General features: G+C 46.2%; 1 protein-coding gene across 2 annotated transcripts in view; it reads right to left on the bottom strand.

Annotated features, from left to right (window-relative positions):
* Positions 1-9,862: 9,862 nt before the first annotated feature.
* The window catches only part of PTDSS1 (phosphatidylserine synthase 1), an 81,884-nt gene continuing 76,639 nt past the window's right edge, over positions 9,863-15,107 (bottom strand). The window contains exons 11-13 of one of the 2 annotated variants that reach the window (XM_066379177.1): positions 14,117-14,185; positions 12,883-12,943; positions 9,863-10,952 (exon numbers count right to left, since the gene is read on the bottom strand). In XM_066379177.1, coding sequence (XP_066235274.1) covers positions 10,843-10,952; positions 12,883-12,943; positions 14,117-14,185 — 240 coding nt within the window. In that variant the 3' untranslated portion in view covers positions 9,863-10,842. Of the gene's footprint in view, positions 10,953-12,873; positions 12,944-14,116; positions 14,186-15,107 lie in introns of both variants that reach the window. The other variant, XM_066379176.1, reaches the window with a different exon arrangement.

Here is a 15,107-nt window from a genome sequence, read left to right as displayed (position 1 = left end):
TAGACAGTGAAAAGTGCCAGATGAGGCCCTGGCTGTTTGGCTCCATGGTAGAGCGTCAGACCAGCATGTGGATGTCCAGGGTTCAATTCCCGGTCAGGGCACAAAGGAGAAGTGACCATCTGCTTCTCCACCCACTTACTTCCCCAGCCGCTTCTCTCTCCTCCTTCTCTCTTTCTTCCCCTCCCACAGCCTGGCTCTATTGGTTTGAGCACATCAGCCCTGGAAGCTGACTCCATGGAGCCTCTGCCTCAGTTGCTGCAAATAGCTCTGCTGTAAGCATGGCCCCAAGTGGGCAGAGCATCGGCCCTAGATGGGAGTCACCAGGTGGATCCTGGTCGGAGTTCGTGCAGGAGTCTGTCTATCTCCCCTCCTCTCACGTAGAACAGAAGAAAAAAGGGAAAGAAAGTGCCAGATGAATATTATATATCATCAGGGAAATGGAAATTAAAACCACAATGAGATACCTTACACATCTATAGAATGAACAAACTCCAGAACACTGACAACACCAAATGCCAGTGAGGATGTGGAGCAATAGGACTCTCATTTATTGCTAGTGGGAATATAAAATGGTATAGTCAATTTAGAAGACAGTTAGACGGTTTCTTACCAATAAAAATAAATAAAAGGAGCCATAGTTGCCATGCCAGAGAAACCTCCTTTCATGTCTAATAACTCAAACCATTGGGAATGTTAAAATAGGTCAAAATAACATTTGGACAGAGCCTAAGCCACCTTGGGTCCGAAAGAACTATTTGCAAGGATACCAAGAAAGCACATGATTCCAAGACTGGTGGTTACTGGACTGAAAATTAAAAGCATTCTTTAGAATAAACATCACTATGTTATGTAATCTGTACCAACAGAAATGCTTTCCTTCTATTGATTAATTGTCCCCCCTTCTCTTTCTCATAAATACACACTGCCTTTGTCTCCTAACCAGAACATTTGGGTTTCTGCCTGAATCAGTGCAGCCCCAAATAGCTACTATTTGATCTCAAATAAGTGCTAGTTGCCTCTCACTTTGAAAGGCCTTTTATTTTTAGGTTCACATGAATGTAAACATACCCTTACCATATAATCCAGTAATGGTGCTCCTTGGTATTTACCCAAAGGAGTTAAAACTGAGGTCCACACAAAACCCTGCACACAAATATTTATAGCAGCTTTATTCATAATTGCCCCAAACCTGGAAGCAACCAAGGTGTCTTTCAGAGGAAGGGATAAACTGTGGTACATCTAGACAGTGGAATATTATTCAACGCTAAAAGAAAATGAGCTATCAAGCCACGAAAAGGCTAAGTGAAAGAAGGCAGTGTAAAAACGCTTCCAAATGCATGATTCCAACTATATGACATTCAGGAAAAAATAAAACTGTAGAGCCAATAAAAAGATCAGCTGCTGCCTAAAACTCTGGGGGGAGGACTGAATAGGCAGAGCACAGAAGATCTTTAGGGCAGTAAAAACACTCTGCATGGTACTATAATAGTAAATAAAGTCACACATCTGTCCAAACCCATAGAATGTACAACACCAAGAGTGAACCCTAATGTGAACTATGGGCTCTGGGTGATAATAGTCCACGTAGGTTCATTAATTGTAACAAACATACCATTATTGGTATGAATGTTTATAATGCAGGAGGCTATACATGAGTAGGGGTAGGTGTATCTGGGCAGTCTCTGTATTACCTGCTCAATTTTGCAGTGAATCTAAAACTCCTCTAAAAGAGAAAAATAAATTTCTTCAAAAGAAAAATGTGTGGCAGCAGAAGCTAAATGCAGACCCAACTGCAGGCCAAAGAGCGCCTGGACCAGAGAACCCCATGCAGGATTTCTGTGGAATCAGAGGGAACTAGACCAACTCTTACACTGTGTCCCATCCTAGGAGGGTTTATTCTATGGCCTCTGCCCTATAGGCTTATGCACTCATTCAAAGAGCATTTCCTGAGCACCTGCTGTGGGCTAGGTGTTGGGGATGAAATAAACACTTTGAGGAATCTAGGATGAGTGGAGAAGACAAAGTCATCACTGCAGTATAAGAGGTGATTACAGCATACAAAGGAAGGAGCATGTCCATGTCCATCAAGGACGTTGAGATTTGCAAGATGAGTGAAGTTTGCCAGGCAGAATGCCAGAGGCAGATGTTCCAGGTGTGGCAAAGATGCTGAGGAGCTTGAGTGTGGTATCTTTGGTGGGTTTAGGGAACAGCCAGGGCCTCCATAATGCTAAATATAAGTGGGAGTACAGGGGAAGAGAAGCTTATACTGGACATATGGCTGGATTAGATCATGCTTATACCTGCAAAGCCAAGGAGTGTGGGCTTGATCCTGAACTCCCTCTCCTGCGTATCCACCTCCACCAACTCACTGTCAGGCCCCTCCAGTCTGTTCCCTCCGCTGCACCCTAATGCTGACCAAGCTCAGGTCCTCACTAGCTCCTCCCTAGTCAATTGCAGTCACCTCCTAATGCTTCACTGCCCCTAAAAATGCAGTCAGCATAACAATAGTGCATATTTATTGAGCACTTATGAAAGCTGTTATATATGCTTTCAAAAGAATGAATTTATTAGAACATCTAAGCAACGATATGAAGTGGATATTATTATCATTCTCATTTTATAGAGGAGAAAACTGAGACAAATAAATGAAATAACTCAAAGTCAAGATCTGAACCAAAGAAGTTTGGTCCCCACGGCAGAGTTCTCACGTTACTGCCTCTCAGCCAAAGGGGACCAAGATTGCACTGTACTCTGGAATTAGACTACCTGAATCTTTAACTTTTTCAAACTTATTTACTCATCTGTAAAATGAAACAACACCAATGAGGATCTTTTGAGGAGTAAGTCAGATAATCCGTTAAAAGCACCAAGTAAGGTGTTGGGCATTAATTAACCCAAGCATTAGTTTACCTAAATTTTTTTTTCCTTCTTCCAGTCTGAGCAGCTGAATAATAAAGATTTTATTTAACAAGATACAACTATTTTATATTTATTTATTTATTTATTTATTTATTTATTTATTTTTTGTATTTTTCTGAAGCTGGAAACGGGGAGAGACAGTCAGACAGACTCCCGCATGCGCCCGACCGGGATCCACCTGGCACGCCCACCAGGGGCGACGCTCTGCCCACCAGAGGGCGATGCTCTGCCCCTCGGGGCGTCGCTCTGCCGCGACCAAAGCCACCCCAGTGCCCGGGGCAGCGCCCGGGCCATCCTTGCTCCAATGGAGCCCCGGCTACGGGAGGGGAAGAGAGAGACAGAGAGGAAGGAGGGGTGGGGTGGAGAAGCAAATGGATGCCTCCCCCATGTGCCCTGGCCGGGAATCGAACCCAGGTCCCCCCGCACGCCAGGCCGACGCTCCACTGCTGAGCCAACCGGCCAGGGCCTTTTCTTTCTTTTTTTAATCAGAGGCTGGAATAGGACACGTAGGAAAGTTAGAGGCTGTGAGTCCAGGTATAATGCAGACCTTTGTTTCTGTTCTTGGGGTAACTTGACTGCACCCACTGGGGTTCATTTCATGATGCCCACAGCTGCTAAAGGAAATTGTGTTTACTCCACTGTTCTAAACTTAAAAGGCGAATCTGTTATTCACAGCAATGTTATCTGAAAAACCAATGACAATGCAGTTAATTTACCAACGGTCAGATTTTGGAGCATTTACTACTTAAAAATCCTACTTTTATCATTTCCCTTTGTTAATATCACTTACAAACCTTAGTCCAAATACAAGGCTAACTGTATTAGTATTCTTTAGAGAAACAGAACCAATAGAATATATATACATATAAAACGCAGGAGTTGGGGGCAGGCTGACTCCCCGCCCAGTGGAAAATCCAGGTATAACTTCCTCAAAACTTAAGCCCTAATAGCCGACTGCTGACTGTAAGCCTTACTGATAACATAAACAGCCAACTAACACATATTTTGTGTTATGTGTAGTATATACTGTATTCTTACAACAAAGTAAGCTAGAGAAGAAAAAATGTTATTAAGAAAATCATAAGGAAAATACATTGTTTTTATTAAAAAAAATTCTTGTATAAGTGGATCTGTGCAGTTCAAACCCGCTGTTCAAGGTTCAGCTATATACACACATACACACACAGGCACGCGCACAGTTCCTGTATATGTGCGATGCGTTACAGGAACTGCTCACAGAGTTAGAGGCCAAGAAGGCTCCATCACAGTGTGCAACCTGGAGACCCAGGAAAGCTGAGTGTAGTTCAGTTTCAGTTTGAGTCCAAAGGCCCAAGAATTCGGGCGAGGGGTGAGGGTGGGGGTGGCGGGAATGGTGTTATATACTGGTCTGAGTTTGAAAGCGTGAGAACCAAAAAGAAACAACGTCTGAGGGCAGGCGGATGTCTCAGCCCAAGCAGGAAGGGAACAAATTCACCCTTCCTCCATCTTTTTCTTTTATTCAGTCCAGCAGTGGATTGGATTACGCCCACCACATGCCGTGGGTGAGGGACATCTGCTTTAGTCTCTTCCAGAGATACCTTCATGGGCACACCCAGATATAATATTGTACTTACTGTCTGGGGACCCTTGAGCCTGGTCAAGTTGACCCATACAATTAACCATAACTTTGAGGTATACATTTTCTATGGCCATCAGTTCTGGGCTTAACTTTGCTGTTGCAATTATTTAGATGCACATACACAGAAACTCTTGACAGAGACACAATATTGAAGATTGGACCTGCAGCTGAGATTATAACTCCACTTAGACATATTTGAGCCCTCTCCTCTGTGCCCTATGTGTGGTCTGGCTAGTCCCATGCTGAGCCTGGCATTTTGTGAATCAAATGTGGTCCAAATAAAACATCAGGAAGACATGAGGGTGAGTGTAGGAGTGAATAGGTGTTTGTGAGATTATATATTCCTGTGGGTGGACACGTTTGTAATTTTAAGCATCATATTCTCACACACACTGCTCCACTGTCAGCATACTTGCTGACCACACAAAGGAAAACACAAGCCTATAGACTTTAATAGATGCTCTGGCACATGTGAGCTGTTATAACGGTAGCTTGGGAACTTTGAGACTCTGGGTGTTTTTTCAGCTTTCACCCATCATTTTGCACTGGAACGAGGTTGGGCTAAAAGGGAAAAAAGCAGAACACTAGCACAGCAATCTCAGGCACTGGATTCCGTGGTCGGAGAAGGCAGCAGGAATCCATGCCATGACCAGCGGTCCCTTCCCACCTCAGCAGAGCAAGGAGCTGCTTCTGCCCCGTTTGTGAAATCTAAGCCTGGAGCTGACCCGTCACTAGAATAAAAATTCAAACCCATGCTGCTATGGTCTCCAGGATGACTCTGTGGCTGTCCTTACTGTCTGCGGCAGCAGTAAGAAATCTGTTCCCAGTTAGCGAGCAGAACCTTGACTAATAAAGGAAACAGAAAGAGAATTTGGAAAATCTACAGGAAAACCTCCTCCCCGAAAGTTAAAGTTCTGTGGGGGTTCGTTCGGGTTTGGAAAGTGAGAACAGCAGAGGCTGGAGAGGAGGCAACACGTCGGCAGGCTGACGCGAGGCGAGTTATCAGGCACTCTCAGTAAAGCGTGATGTTTCACACTAGCTGGCCAGTGAGTCATCAGAAAATGCTATTTTTCACTTTAGAAAAACACTGTTTCAGTGGGACACTTCACCATTATCTGTTCTCTCTACAAATATGGTGGTGGGGGTGGTGGTGGGGGGAACCTAGCCCCTTAGAAATTAAAGCCAGATGCATACCATATTTAAAAACCAACAACCCAGTCCATTCCATTATTGCTGAGCGTAGGAATTTAGTATTTATAATTTACATTCTTTCCCATACTTTGCTATTTTTCAAAAGTGAAGAGCAGAGGTTTACGGCCTCACCAGATCATAAATCAGATTCCTCAGGGCAGCGGGAGCTGCTACAGGCAGGAGGCATTGCCTTCAAGTTAGCAGAATGGGTCTAAACATCAGGAAAAGAACCCAAACGGAGATATGACCCTGCTTCAAGGGAGCATGAAAGACACCGAAGGCTGACAGTTATTCCTTCCGCCAAGACGAAATCATACCCGGGGCCAACATCTGCAGAGTGGCTTAGAGGTTTGGCCATCCCTACCGAAGTGAACACCTGGATCTGAGTCACACTGAGTCTCCTTCCAGAGGGGAGACAAAGGCAAGGGCATTCCAAGGACCTGTCACCATTTGTTTGCTGAGGCTGGCTGGAAGCGAGGTGGGGAGGGTGAGTGGAGACGAGATAGGCAGGTGCACACAATCAAGGAGACTGCAGTGGAAGAGAGAACATTCGGCTCGAGGTGACCTGATGTCCCCTCGTGGTTGTATACTCTTGTGCAAGTATTTCACCTCTAAGCCTCATGGCTCTGGAAAATGGGGATAACACACCAAATTCACAGGATTTAAGAGCACACATATAGTTCTGGACATGTGATGGGGAGGGGGGTTGTGTAAGGGACACCCTTTCCCCTGGAAATGAAAGTGCAGCTCTGGCAATCAGCTCTCTAGCAGAGCCAGTTAAGTGCTAATGTGGCGGCTAGGCATTCAGGAGAGGAGGGTGTTCCAAGAGCCCCACCCAGAGGTCTTTCGAAGGCTCCCAGTGTTCCAAACGCTTTCAACTGGAAGATTTGCGAGCAGTGACCCTAGTGAACTCATCCCCCTGCCTCTGGTCTGGATTTCATCCACTCTAAGAGAAGGTGGAAACTTCTAAACATTTTGAAAGCTAGAGACCTTTCTTAAGCCTTCCCAAGGTTGCACCCGTAAAATACAGAACCTAGTTAGTCCATGATGTATGCAGTCAGATTAACAAGAACGAGCCAAGACGAGTGGAAATAGTCAAGTCTACAGTCCAGATTTTCCAGCATGGATTGTTACATAAACCTTGCCTGCAATTCAATACTGTTCTTAAGGCTACAGTGTGTATACTTCGGACATAAAAATACAACATTTTGGTTCTCTAGTCTCAAATTTTTCTATTTTTCGTTTAAAAGTAAACAAACCTCATTTCCTGTGGGCTGTAAAGCCAGGAGTCCCCACTACTCAGCATCCCGAAAGGGGCCACACCCTATGTAGGAACACCGGTATCTAAGGCCCTGGGGAGACTGTGTGGAGGGGCAGGAGGCCAGGCAGCTCAGAAAACCCTTTCTGCTCTTGCCAGGCATTAATTATCACAATGTACAAAGTAAACTCGGCCCCAATGCCTTTGAGCTACTTGGACTTACTGCACATCCTTGATGGTATGAGATTACGACAACAAACATCTCATAGGAGAGACAGCTTCAAAATCCACCCAGCAGAGGCAAGAAAGGGAATGTTAGGGTAGACCAAGTCACAGATGAAGATCTGAAATGGATTAAAGACTGTCTTTAGTAAACATGGGAGACAAGGAAGATTTTTACAATTCAGTATTCCCACAAACTAAAAATTTCATGTCTAACTATCTTTTCCCTTCTTTTGTAGACACTGAAAATTCCTTTAAATTCACAGAAGACAGCAAAATAGAAGAGCCATATTTATTGGATCAAAGTTAATACCAAAGTTTAATCTAAATATTTCGCCACCTTCATCTGTAATAGTTGTAGCATCAGGTCACCTGTGATTGTTGTAGCATCAGATTTAAAATAAAATGAGATAAAGGGAAGTGTAAAAATCTAATTATGGGCTGGCAACAAGACCATGTGGCATGTCGGCCTGAGTCATTACTAATGCTGACACCTGTAAAAAAACAAATCTCACATCTAACCCATAGCAACGCACACACACGAAGGACAGAGATGATTTGTAATGAAATTCTGAAAAACAGAAGTCTTAACTCTCCTTACATCTTGATTTTAATCATATAAATTGGAAATATATTGAAGGCTGCAGTAGCCTACCTGTGGGATTCCTAGTGTTGATGACAGTAACCAAGCTCCGGATGAAGCCCACCTGGTGAACAGTGGGGGCCCAGGAACTCTGCAGCAGCGGTCTCAGAGCAGAATGCATAGAGCATGCTAGTTCAATCCAGTGTTCCAAGTGCTCACTTAGGTCTGGCTTTCAGAAGTTATTTTTTCCTCTCCCACCTTGTGTTTGGCCCTCCTTTCTGCACCTAACCTCCCCCAGGGAAGGGTCTGCCCAAGTGCACTATTATAAACAAAACAAGGGTGTCCAGTCCCAAAGGCAGAGAATTGACAAGAGTTATCACTTAGAGATGCCGCAAAGCAGCTTCTGAGGGAAGACCAATAGGTCCGAACCTGATGGATTTGGTACAGAACTTTCTTTTATTTCTCCTGGATGAGAGCTTGACTCATGAGCTCTCTATCGAAGCCATCCTAGTGGAAATAAGACTGACATTTACAGGATGTTTTTTTATCATTGAAATGCTAAGAGGTCACTGAAATATCCTAGCACTGCAGTGGGAGTAGTTGGGGCAAGGCTTTTACAAATGGCGATAAAAGACAACAGAAAAACAGGGAGAGGCCATTGAAAGAACAAGAGTGACAAAGGGCAACATACCTAACATTCACTGCCATGCCACTGAAGGAGAAAGATGCAGAAAGCATTCTTCCTGCACTACGTCCACACTAATGGTCTTTTAACAGGGCAGCTGATAATGACGAGCATGTGATAATTTGCAATTAAGTAATTTCCAATATTAAATGAGGTCTCTGAAACAAGTATTCTATTTCCATTAAGGTGAGGTCCGTTTTCATAGAAACAGTGGGAAAGTACGCCAAACCCTGCACTCTGGTTTCTGGGAGGCATAGCAGCTGTGCGTCTGGCCAGCCATGGAAAGCACTGGCTTTGTAACCACTGTAGCTGAGATTCTCATTGAAAAAAAGGAAAGTTTAAACTCCAAAAGAGGGCACGGAAAGTATCTAAGCCCTTTCCTGGCCGTTTAGTACAAAGCTGCAGAGGGAAAACTGTCTCGCGTGCACTCTGCATATTCCACTGGAAATTCAGAGTCACCACATGCTAAACAGGTGCCTCCCTCTCTGCTGGCCTTGGAGAAGGGAAATGAGCTATTAATCAGCTAATAATTAGGGGAGCAGGAAAATGGTAGGCCCAACTCTCCCGGAAAACAGCCTCGCAGACACATACGGAAGTGGCCCAGGCACGCGGAGGCAGAGCCGAGGCAAACACGTGCAGGACACACAGAAACACTCGGTCCTCAGAAGAGCAAAATACGGGGGGAAAATGAAACAAACTCACCTGCCTTCAAAGTAACACAATATATCCTGAGACCGCCCCTCCCTGCCTCTCCTCAGTGCTTCCAGGGGAAGGATGGCGCAGCTACAAGGACAGCATGTGACAGCTCAGAGCTGCGGCCCCTTCTCCCTGTGCCGGCAGGCCACTGCCCAGCCAGTCTGGGTGAGACTCTCAACCAGTGGTTGCCAGAGGCCCAGAACACGGGCTGTGACCCCAGCTTGCATGCTTCACTTAACCCCCTCACCCTGGAATTCTTCTGCAGAAAAAGGAAAACATTACACTTCTATGGTTAAAGATTTCCTGAAAGGGAGAAAAGACATGGAAACCTTTGTGCTCTGAGAAACGAGGGAACAAAAGGACTGCTTTCAGCACGTTCATATATATCTATAAGCCAATCCGCTGGGTACTAGACACTTGTTAGAGGAAAAAAATCCACTTGGTTGATGTAACCATTGCCACAGAGAAAAAACAATGATTGTATTGTTCATTTCCTACTGACCACTTGGGAAGTTTAGGAAATAGGACATATGTGTCTTTCAGCACCCCAAAATCCTTTCTTTTTCTTCTTACCATATAAAATACATAGTAATACTATCACAATGTCACTTCAAAAATACCATGATTGCTGATAAACAGAGGAAAATACCAATATGTTGTAGAGAAATGAGCATTTTACAGAGACAGATCTTTGACAGGCTTTACTGTGAATTGTTTTATTTAAAACAAGGGACCATCAGAGGTGATGAACTATCCAGGTAAACATTCAGGGCATAGCATGAATGAAAGGCTACTCACCAGCACCTCACACAGGAGTAAAAGACAAGGTCTGCAACACGCCACAGGAGAACAAACAGAATGTGAAAGGCACCTGTATGTGGGAGAAGCTGGGTGTGCACTGCCTCTCGAGTAGGTCCACTTCTGTGCACTGTGGGGAGTATGGACAGCGGCGGTCGGAATGGTACAGAAAAGGTTCTGATCTGAAGCCCGGATTCTATGTGGGTAGCTGACCTCTCCTCAGACCGGGTTATACCTGCTGTGTGGTTTACGGCCCTAAAGACGGGATGAGGTTTGCTAAACAGTAACACCGAAGCTCTCCCTATTCTTTTTCTGAAAGAAAGGGGAGCTGTCCCCAGTTCAGTTTCAGCAGTGGCTTGTGAAGGTTTTTAAGCATCCAAACTTAAAAACAAAGAGATAACAGACAAAAAAGTGGCCTGAATGTAAACCAATCAAATGGAAAGGCAGATTCATAAAACAAACTGATGCCCAGTCCATTTAACTGTATGGTGAATGCCCTGTCTGAACGAAGATGTTGAACCTGTATCCACAACACTCACAAGCACAAAGCTGCTCTTGGCAACTGTGAGAAAATAGCTACCTTTTCCTTCAAATACACTGTACTGCTTGCTACTGGTGACCACATGCCAAATGCTGACATTAAAAGAGACCCCACCTTGGCAAAGGACCCCAGGCAGCGGTCTGCCTGATGTGGCCGCATCTGTGGGAAACAAGACTTACACCCTCAAATAATGACACCCACCCCCAAAGTCCCCTCTCCTCTTCCTGTTTGCACTGTATGTTTTGACCTCCTAGCAGGGAGGTCCAAATGATTCCGTTTCCCTCTCAGTTCTAGGCACTCTCTGGAACATCTTTGATTAACCAGGGTCTTTTCATTTCTTTCCAACTCCGTTGGTGACTTTTGATTTGGAATGTCGATTCCTTCTTCTGGAAGAATGGCTTTCATTGTTGCCTGGGTGCTTGGGTGGGCTGTCTTCAGAACCTGGCCAAAGGAATCAGAACAGAACATCATGGTCACTGTGGGATCTGGGGTTCCCAGGCTCACTCAGAAGTGTAGCTGTCCCTGCTCAGCATCCCAAAGGCCTGTCGATCAAGTGCAGGCTCTTCCACTGATACTTGTGCTCCACCTAGCGGCCTCATTAATAAATTAAGGCAAGGCACTGAAACCCCAGGGCTGAACTAGAGTAGCACAGCAGCAGGTGGTGCCTGGCTTTGTAAGGCACACAAAGTCTGGGGTGAGAGTTTGGAGAATTCCTGCATTCACACTCTGTGTAGGGTGAATCGTGGATATGGTGATAGGAATCAGAAGTGGGAGTACAAATGAAATCAAAGCACAAAGGAGGGACAATTCACACCTAAGGGGTCAAGTCTACCCTTACAACCAAAGAATGAATTACCTAGTTTTCTACACACCTGAGTTTCTGAATCCTAAGTTGGACAGGATTCTTGACTTTAAAAATATTAAAGTTATCACATGTCCTCTATCATTTGATCTGGAGGCCACTTTTACAAATCTGCTCGTATCAGAGCGCTGGAGCCACACCAGGAAGACGTCACATGTACTCAAGACGCTCACAGTCCACAGGGACATTATCTGTCACCGTGTATTACTTGAGAGCTCAGAGGACTTCTACATCACCTGAGCGCTGAGCCTCAGCAGGCACCAGCCGGGTGGAGGGTGGGGCTGGGGGGGTTGGGGCAGGGGTGGGCATTCCACTTGGAGATGTGCACGGCTTGGCAGGCCGGCAGACTTCCTGGCATTGGGTTGGCTCTACTCTTGGGCTGTGTACATGGCCAACCCCTGCCTAGCAGCCAGGCCAAAAGGGCCGTTGTCCCAGGGCTCTGCCCCCGCCCCAAAGAAAACCTCCACCTGAGACAGCCGCTAAAAGAAAGTTCTGAGGGTTCCAATCTCCATTGTAAGTAGCATTTGGCTTAGTCCAAGAGACACTTTTACTGCTCTAAAATGTTTATTTCTTTTGCTTTCCTTATTTTCTTCCTCCCTTTCTCTCTTGGAAAGTGCCAGGGCCTGATCTGAAGGGGCTGGTTGTGAATCGGAGCTCTGGGGAGCCCCTCTGCCCACTTTGGACTCTGTTCTAAACAGTTGCCGATCAACTTTTTGATTCAGTAAAAGCCGTCTCCAAAAGAAGAAAGTGGCAACTCGGCAGCGGCGCCTTGCTAGCGGAGAGCTCTCAAAGCCTGACCTCGAAAGAACTCAGGGGCAACCGTGACAACAGTGCTTTCCCCTCCCCAGTCCCACTGTTTCTCTGAGCAATTCTGTGAGCCAAAATTCACAGCCTTTAGTATTCATAATTCTCTCCTTTCAGTCAAGCACTCCAATCAGCTCATAAGAATTAGCAAGAAAATGCTGTCCAGGGGAGCCTCCTCAGTGTCGTTGCTCCAGGTGCCTCATTCTTTAAAATAACCCGGTGGCTCCAAACTGCTCCTTGGAGAGAGGCCAACGGGAGAGCCCGCCTACACCATTGACATCCCTCTTCTACTGGCTTGCCTCTTGAATAATTGTGATACACTGGTCCACCTCTTTTGAAAGGCTTTTCCTCCTGGCTCACAATTCTTCCTAACCCATTTCATTCACAATAAAAGCCAAGAAGAAGAGCACTCCCATCAGGATGCTTGAGACATGTGGGCCTTGTACCGTCCTCCTGCCTCAGAACAGGCGGAACTATGTGGTGCCTCTTCTTACGAAGCAGGTTCCCTGGGCAGATGCTGTGAGCACTCTGCCCGTTTCTCAGTAGGTAACAGGAGCCATGCCACGAGGAGGTCTGAGGCCCGTCAGGGCATATTTTCAACATTCAGAGGTGAAATATCGATTCTGAAGTTCCTTACTGGGCCTTGGGAAGGGCAGGACCCAGTCAAGTTCTAAACAATGAGCAAGAAAGAAATACCTTTGGTACCTTTCCCATGAGGCCAGGAAATATCTGGGCTGTAGGTGCCGTCTTCACATTCCGAGTAGGTCTAGGGAGAGAGGCAAGCTTAGTGATGGAATCTGAAGTTCTCTCGGGGGTGGGGGGGGGGTGGCAGGAAACATGTGAGGTGCTTCTGTCCCTGCCTCTCCTGGCTCAGGGTCACTACCACCACCATCACCATATGACACAACCTCCTCCTGCTTATGTTTCTCATCTACGAAATGAAGGTTATCTCCCAGGTGATGCAGAATAAATTCTAAAAAGTACCTTTAGTTCCTCAGGCTAAAGGTATGAATAAAAGACAAAAGATGTTATTTTACTTTAAAAATTACAGCTAAAACTGCTACAGCGTTTTCAGCCCACACACATCTATTCCCTATTTTAATCCTCATTATCTACTTGCGGTGGGCAGGGCAGGCATCTTACAGTGAAAGCTCCAGCCAGGGCACAAAAAGAGGCCTGCACCAAGTGGAAGGGCCAGGAATAAGATCCAGCCTTCCAAATCCTGGTCCAGGGCGCTCCACACAGTGTTTTTTTTTAAACAAAAAGTTAAGTTTTAAGGCCCTGGCCGGTTGGCTCAGCGGTAGAGCCTCGGCCTGGCGTGCAGGGGACCCGGGTTCGATTTCCGGCCAGGGCACATAGGAGAAGCGCCCATTTGCTTCTCCACCCCCCCTCCTTCCTCTCTGTCTCTCTCTTCCCCTCCCGCAGCCAAGGCTCCATTGGAGCAAAGATGCCCCGGGCGCTGGGGATGGCTCCTTGGCCTCTGCCCCAGGTGCTAGAGTGGCTCTGGTCGCCGCAGAGCAACGCCCCGGAGGGGCAGAGCATCGCCCCCTGATGGGCAGAGCGTCGCCCCTGGTGGGCGTACCAGGTGAATCCCGGTCAGGCGCATGTGGGAGTCTGTCTGACTGTCTCTCCCTGTTTCCAGCTTCAGAAAAATAAAAAAATAAAAAAATAAATAAATAAAAAAAGTTAAGTTTTAAATCTCTTATAAAAGGAGGATAAATATACTGACCTATGGAATGGGGCAGTTACAAGCATGGCCAGCTGACAGAGAATGAATTCTGAGTAATTCTGAACAGGTTCAGTTTCTACACGGCGAGGCTGAGGCCCAGCTCTCACACACGGGCCATGCCGCATTCTCATACAAACGTGCTCTGCGCTAACACTCCAAACCAGACGTCACTGCTGTAAATACAGACCACCTCCGCCTTCCCTCCCGTACCTTGTCCCGGTGACCGTAGTGCTCTGCATACCACACCATGCCGTACAGACACAGGAAGGTGGTGAAAGCCTGGAAGGGAAAAACAAGCACATTCTATAAACGATGTTGCACAAATTCCATTTCCCAGAACTTGTGGGTTTCAATGGGGATTCACAAAAGACAGCTATGTGTGTTTCTGCCATTTCTCCTAGGATGCTGGTTACAAAATGGCTACATGTGGCAGAGATGCACCCCGGAGATGAATTGGGGGTATCCCCAAAGCTTTTGACGAGGACAGTTAGGAGAGCAATTATTATTTGTGACTGTGCTGACAGAACACAAACCACGTTTACATGTGGGATAAGTGGATGCATTCTCTGGAGGGCCTTGCAGGTTCTGTTCAAGAGGACATACAGGGTTCTTGGCTGTATTTCTGGTTTCATGGCCCATCCTCTCCCATCCCATCACCGGGAGACATATAAAGACTCCGTTTGTCAGTTTCTGAGGGGAAGACGACTTCTGAACAAAAAAGCAGTTTCATTCAGTCTGGGCACAGTCTAGAGGGCATGCAGGCAAGCGCCCCCTGTGTCTGTGGCACCACACAGCGGGACCTGCTGCCCGGCTTGGCACTGCTGTTTAGTCTCAGTGGTCCCAGCCTGACCCCAGTTCTGACAGCTTTTGTTTTTGTTGTTTAAGTAGACGGGAAAGTAAAGACAAAATAAAAATGCCTTGTAAACCCCTGAGTAAAATGAGAAGGGAGTGGCCCATGGAGAAGGCAAGGATAACCAAGAACCTCTACTTGCCCCCTCTCATCCCCACCCACCCTGCACCACACCCTAAATTATACGCTAATGGAAGGGAAGAACAGCTTCTATAAGAATCGGAAGTCTAAAATGGTCCAGAAACAGAGTCGGGGGAGAGTTCCCGGCTGCCCAGACTGAGCAGTAAAGGAGGGAGCGTGTGACCGGAGAGTGAGGACAGGTGGATCTTGGCCAGGCCTCACATTTTTTCA

The sequence above is a fragment of the Saccopteryx leptura genome, chromosome 3, assembly GCF_036850995.1.
Source record: "Saccopteryx leptura isolate mSacLep1 chromosome 3, mSacLep1_pri_phased_curated, whole genome shotgun sequence".
Taxonomy (NCBI): domain Eukaryota; kingdom Metazoa; phylum Chordata; class Mammalia; order Chiroptera; family Emballonuridae; genus Saccopteryx; species Saccopteryx leptura.
This window is presented reverse-complemented; position numbering and strand designations above follow the sequence as displayed.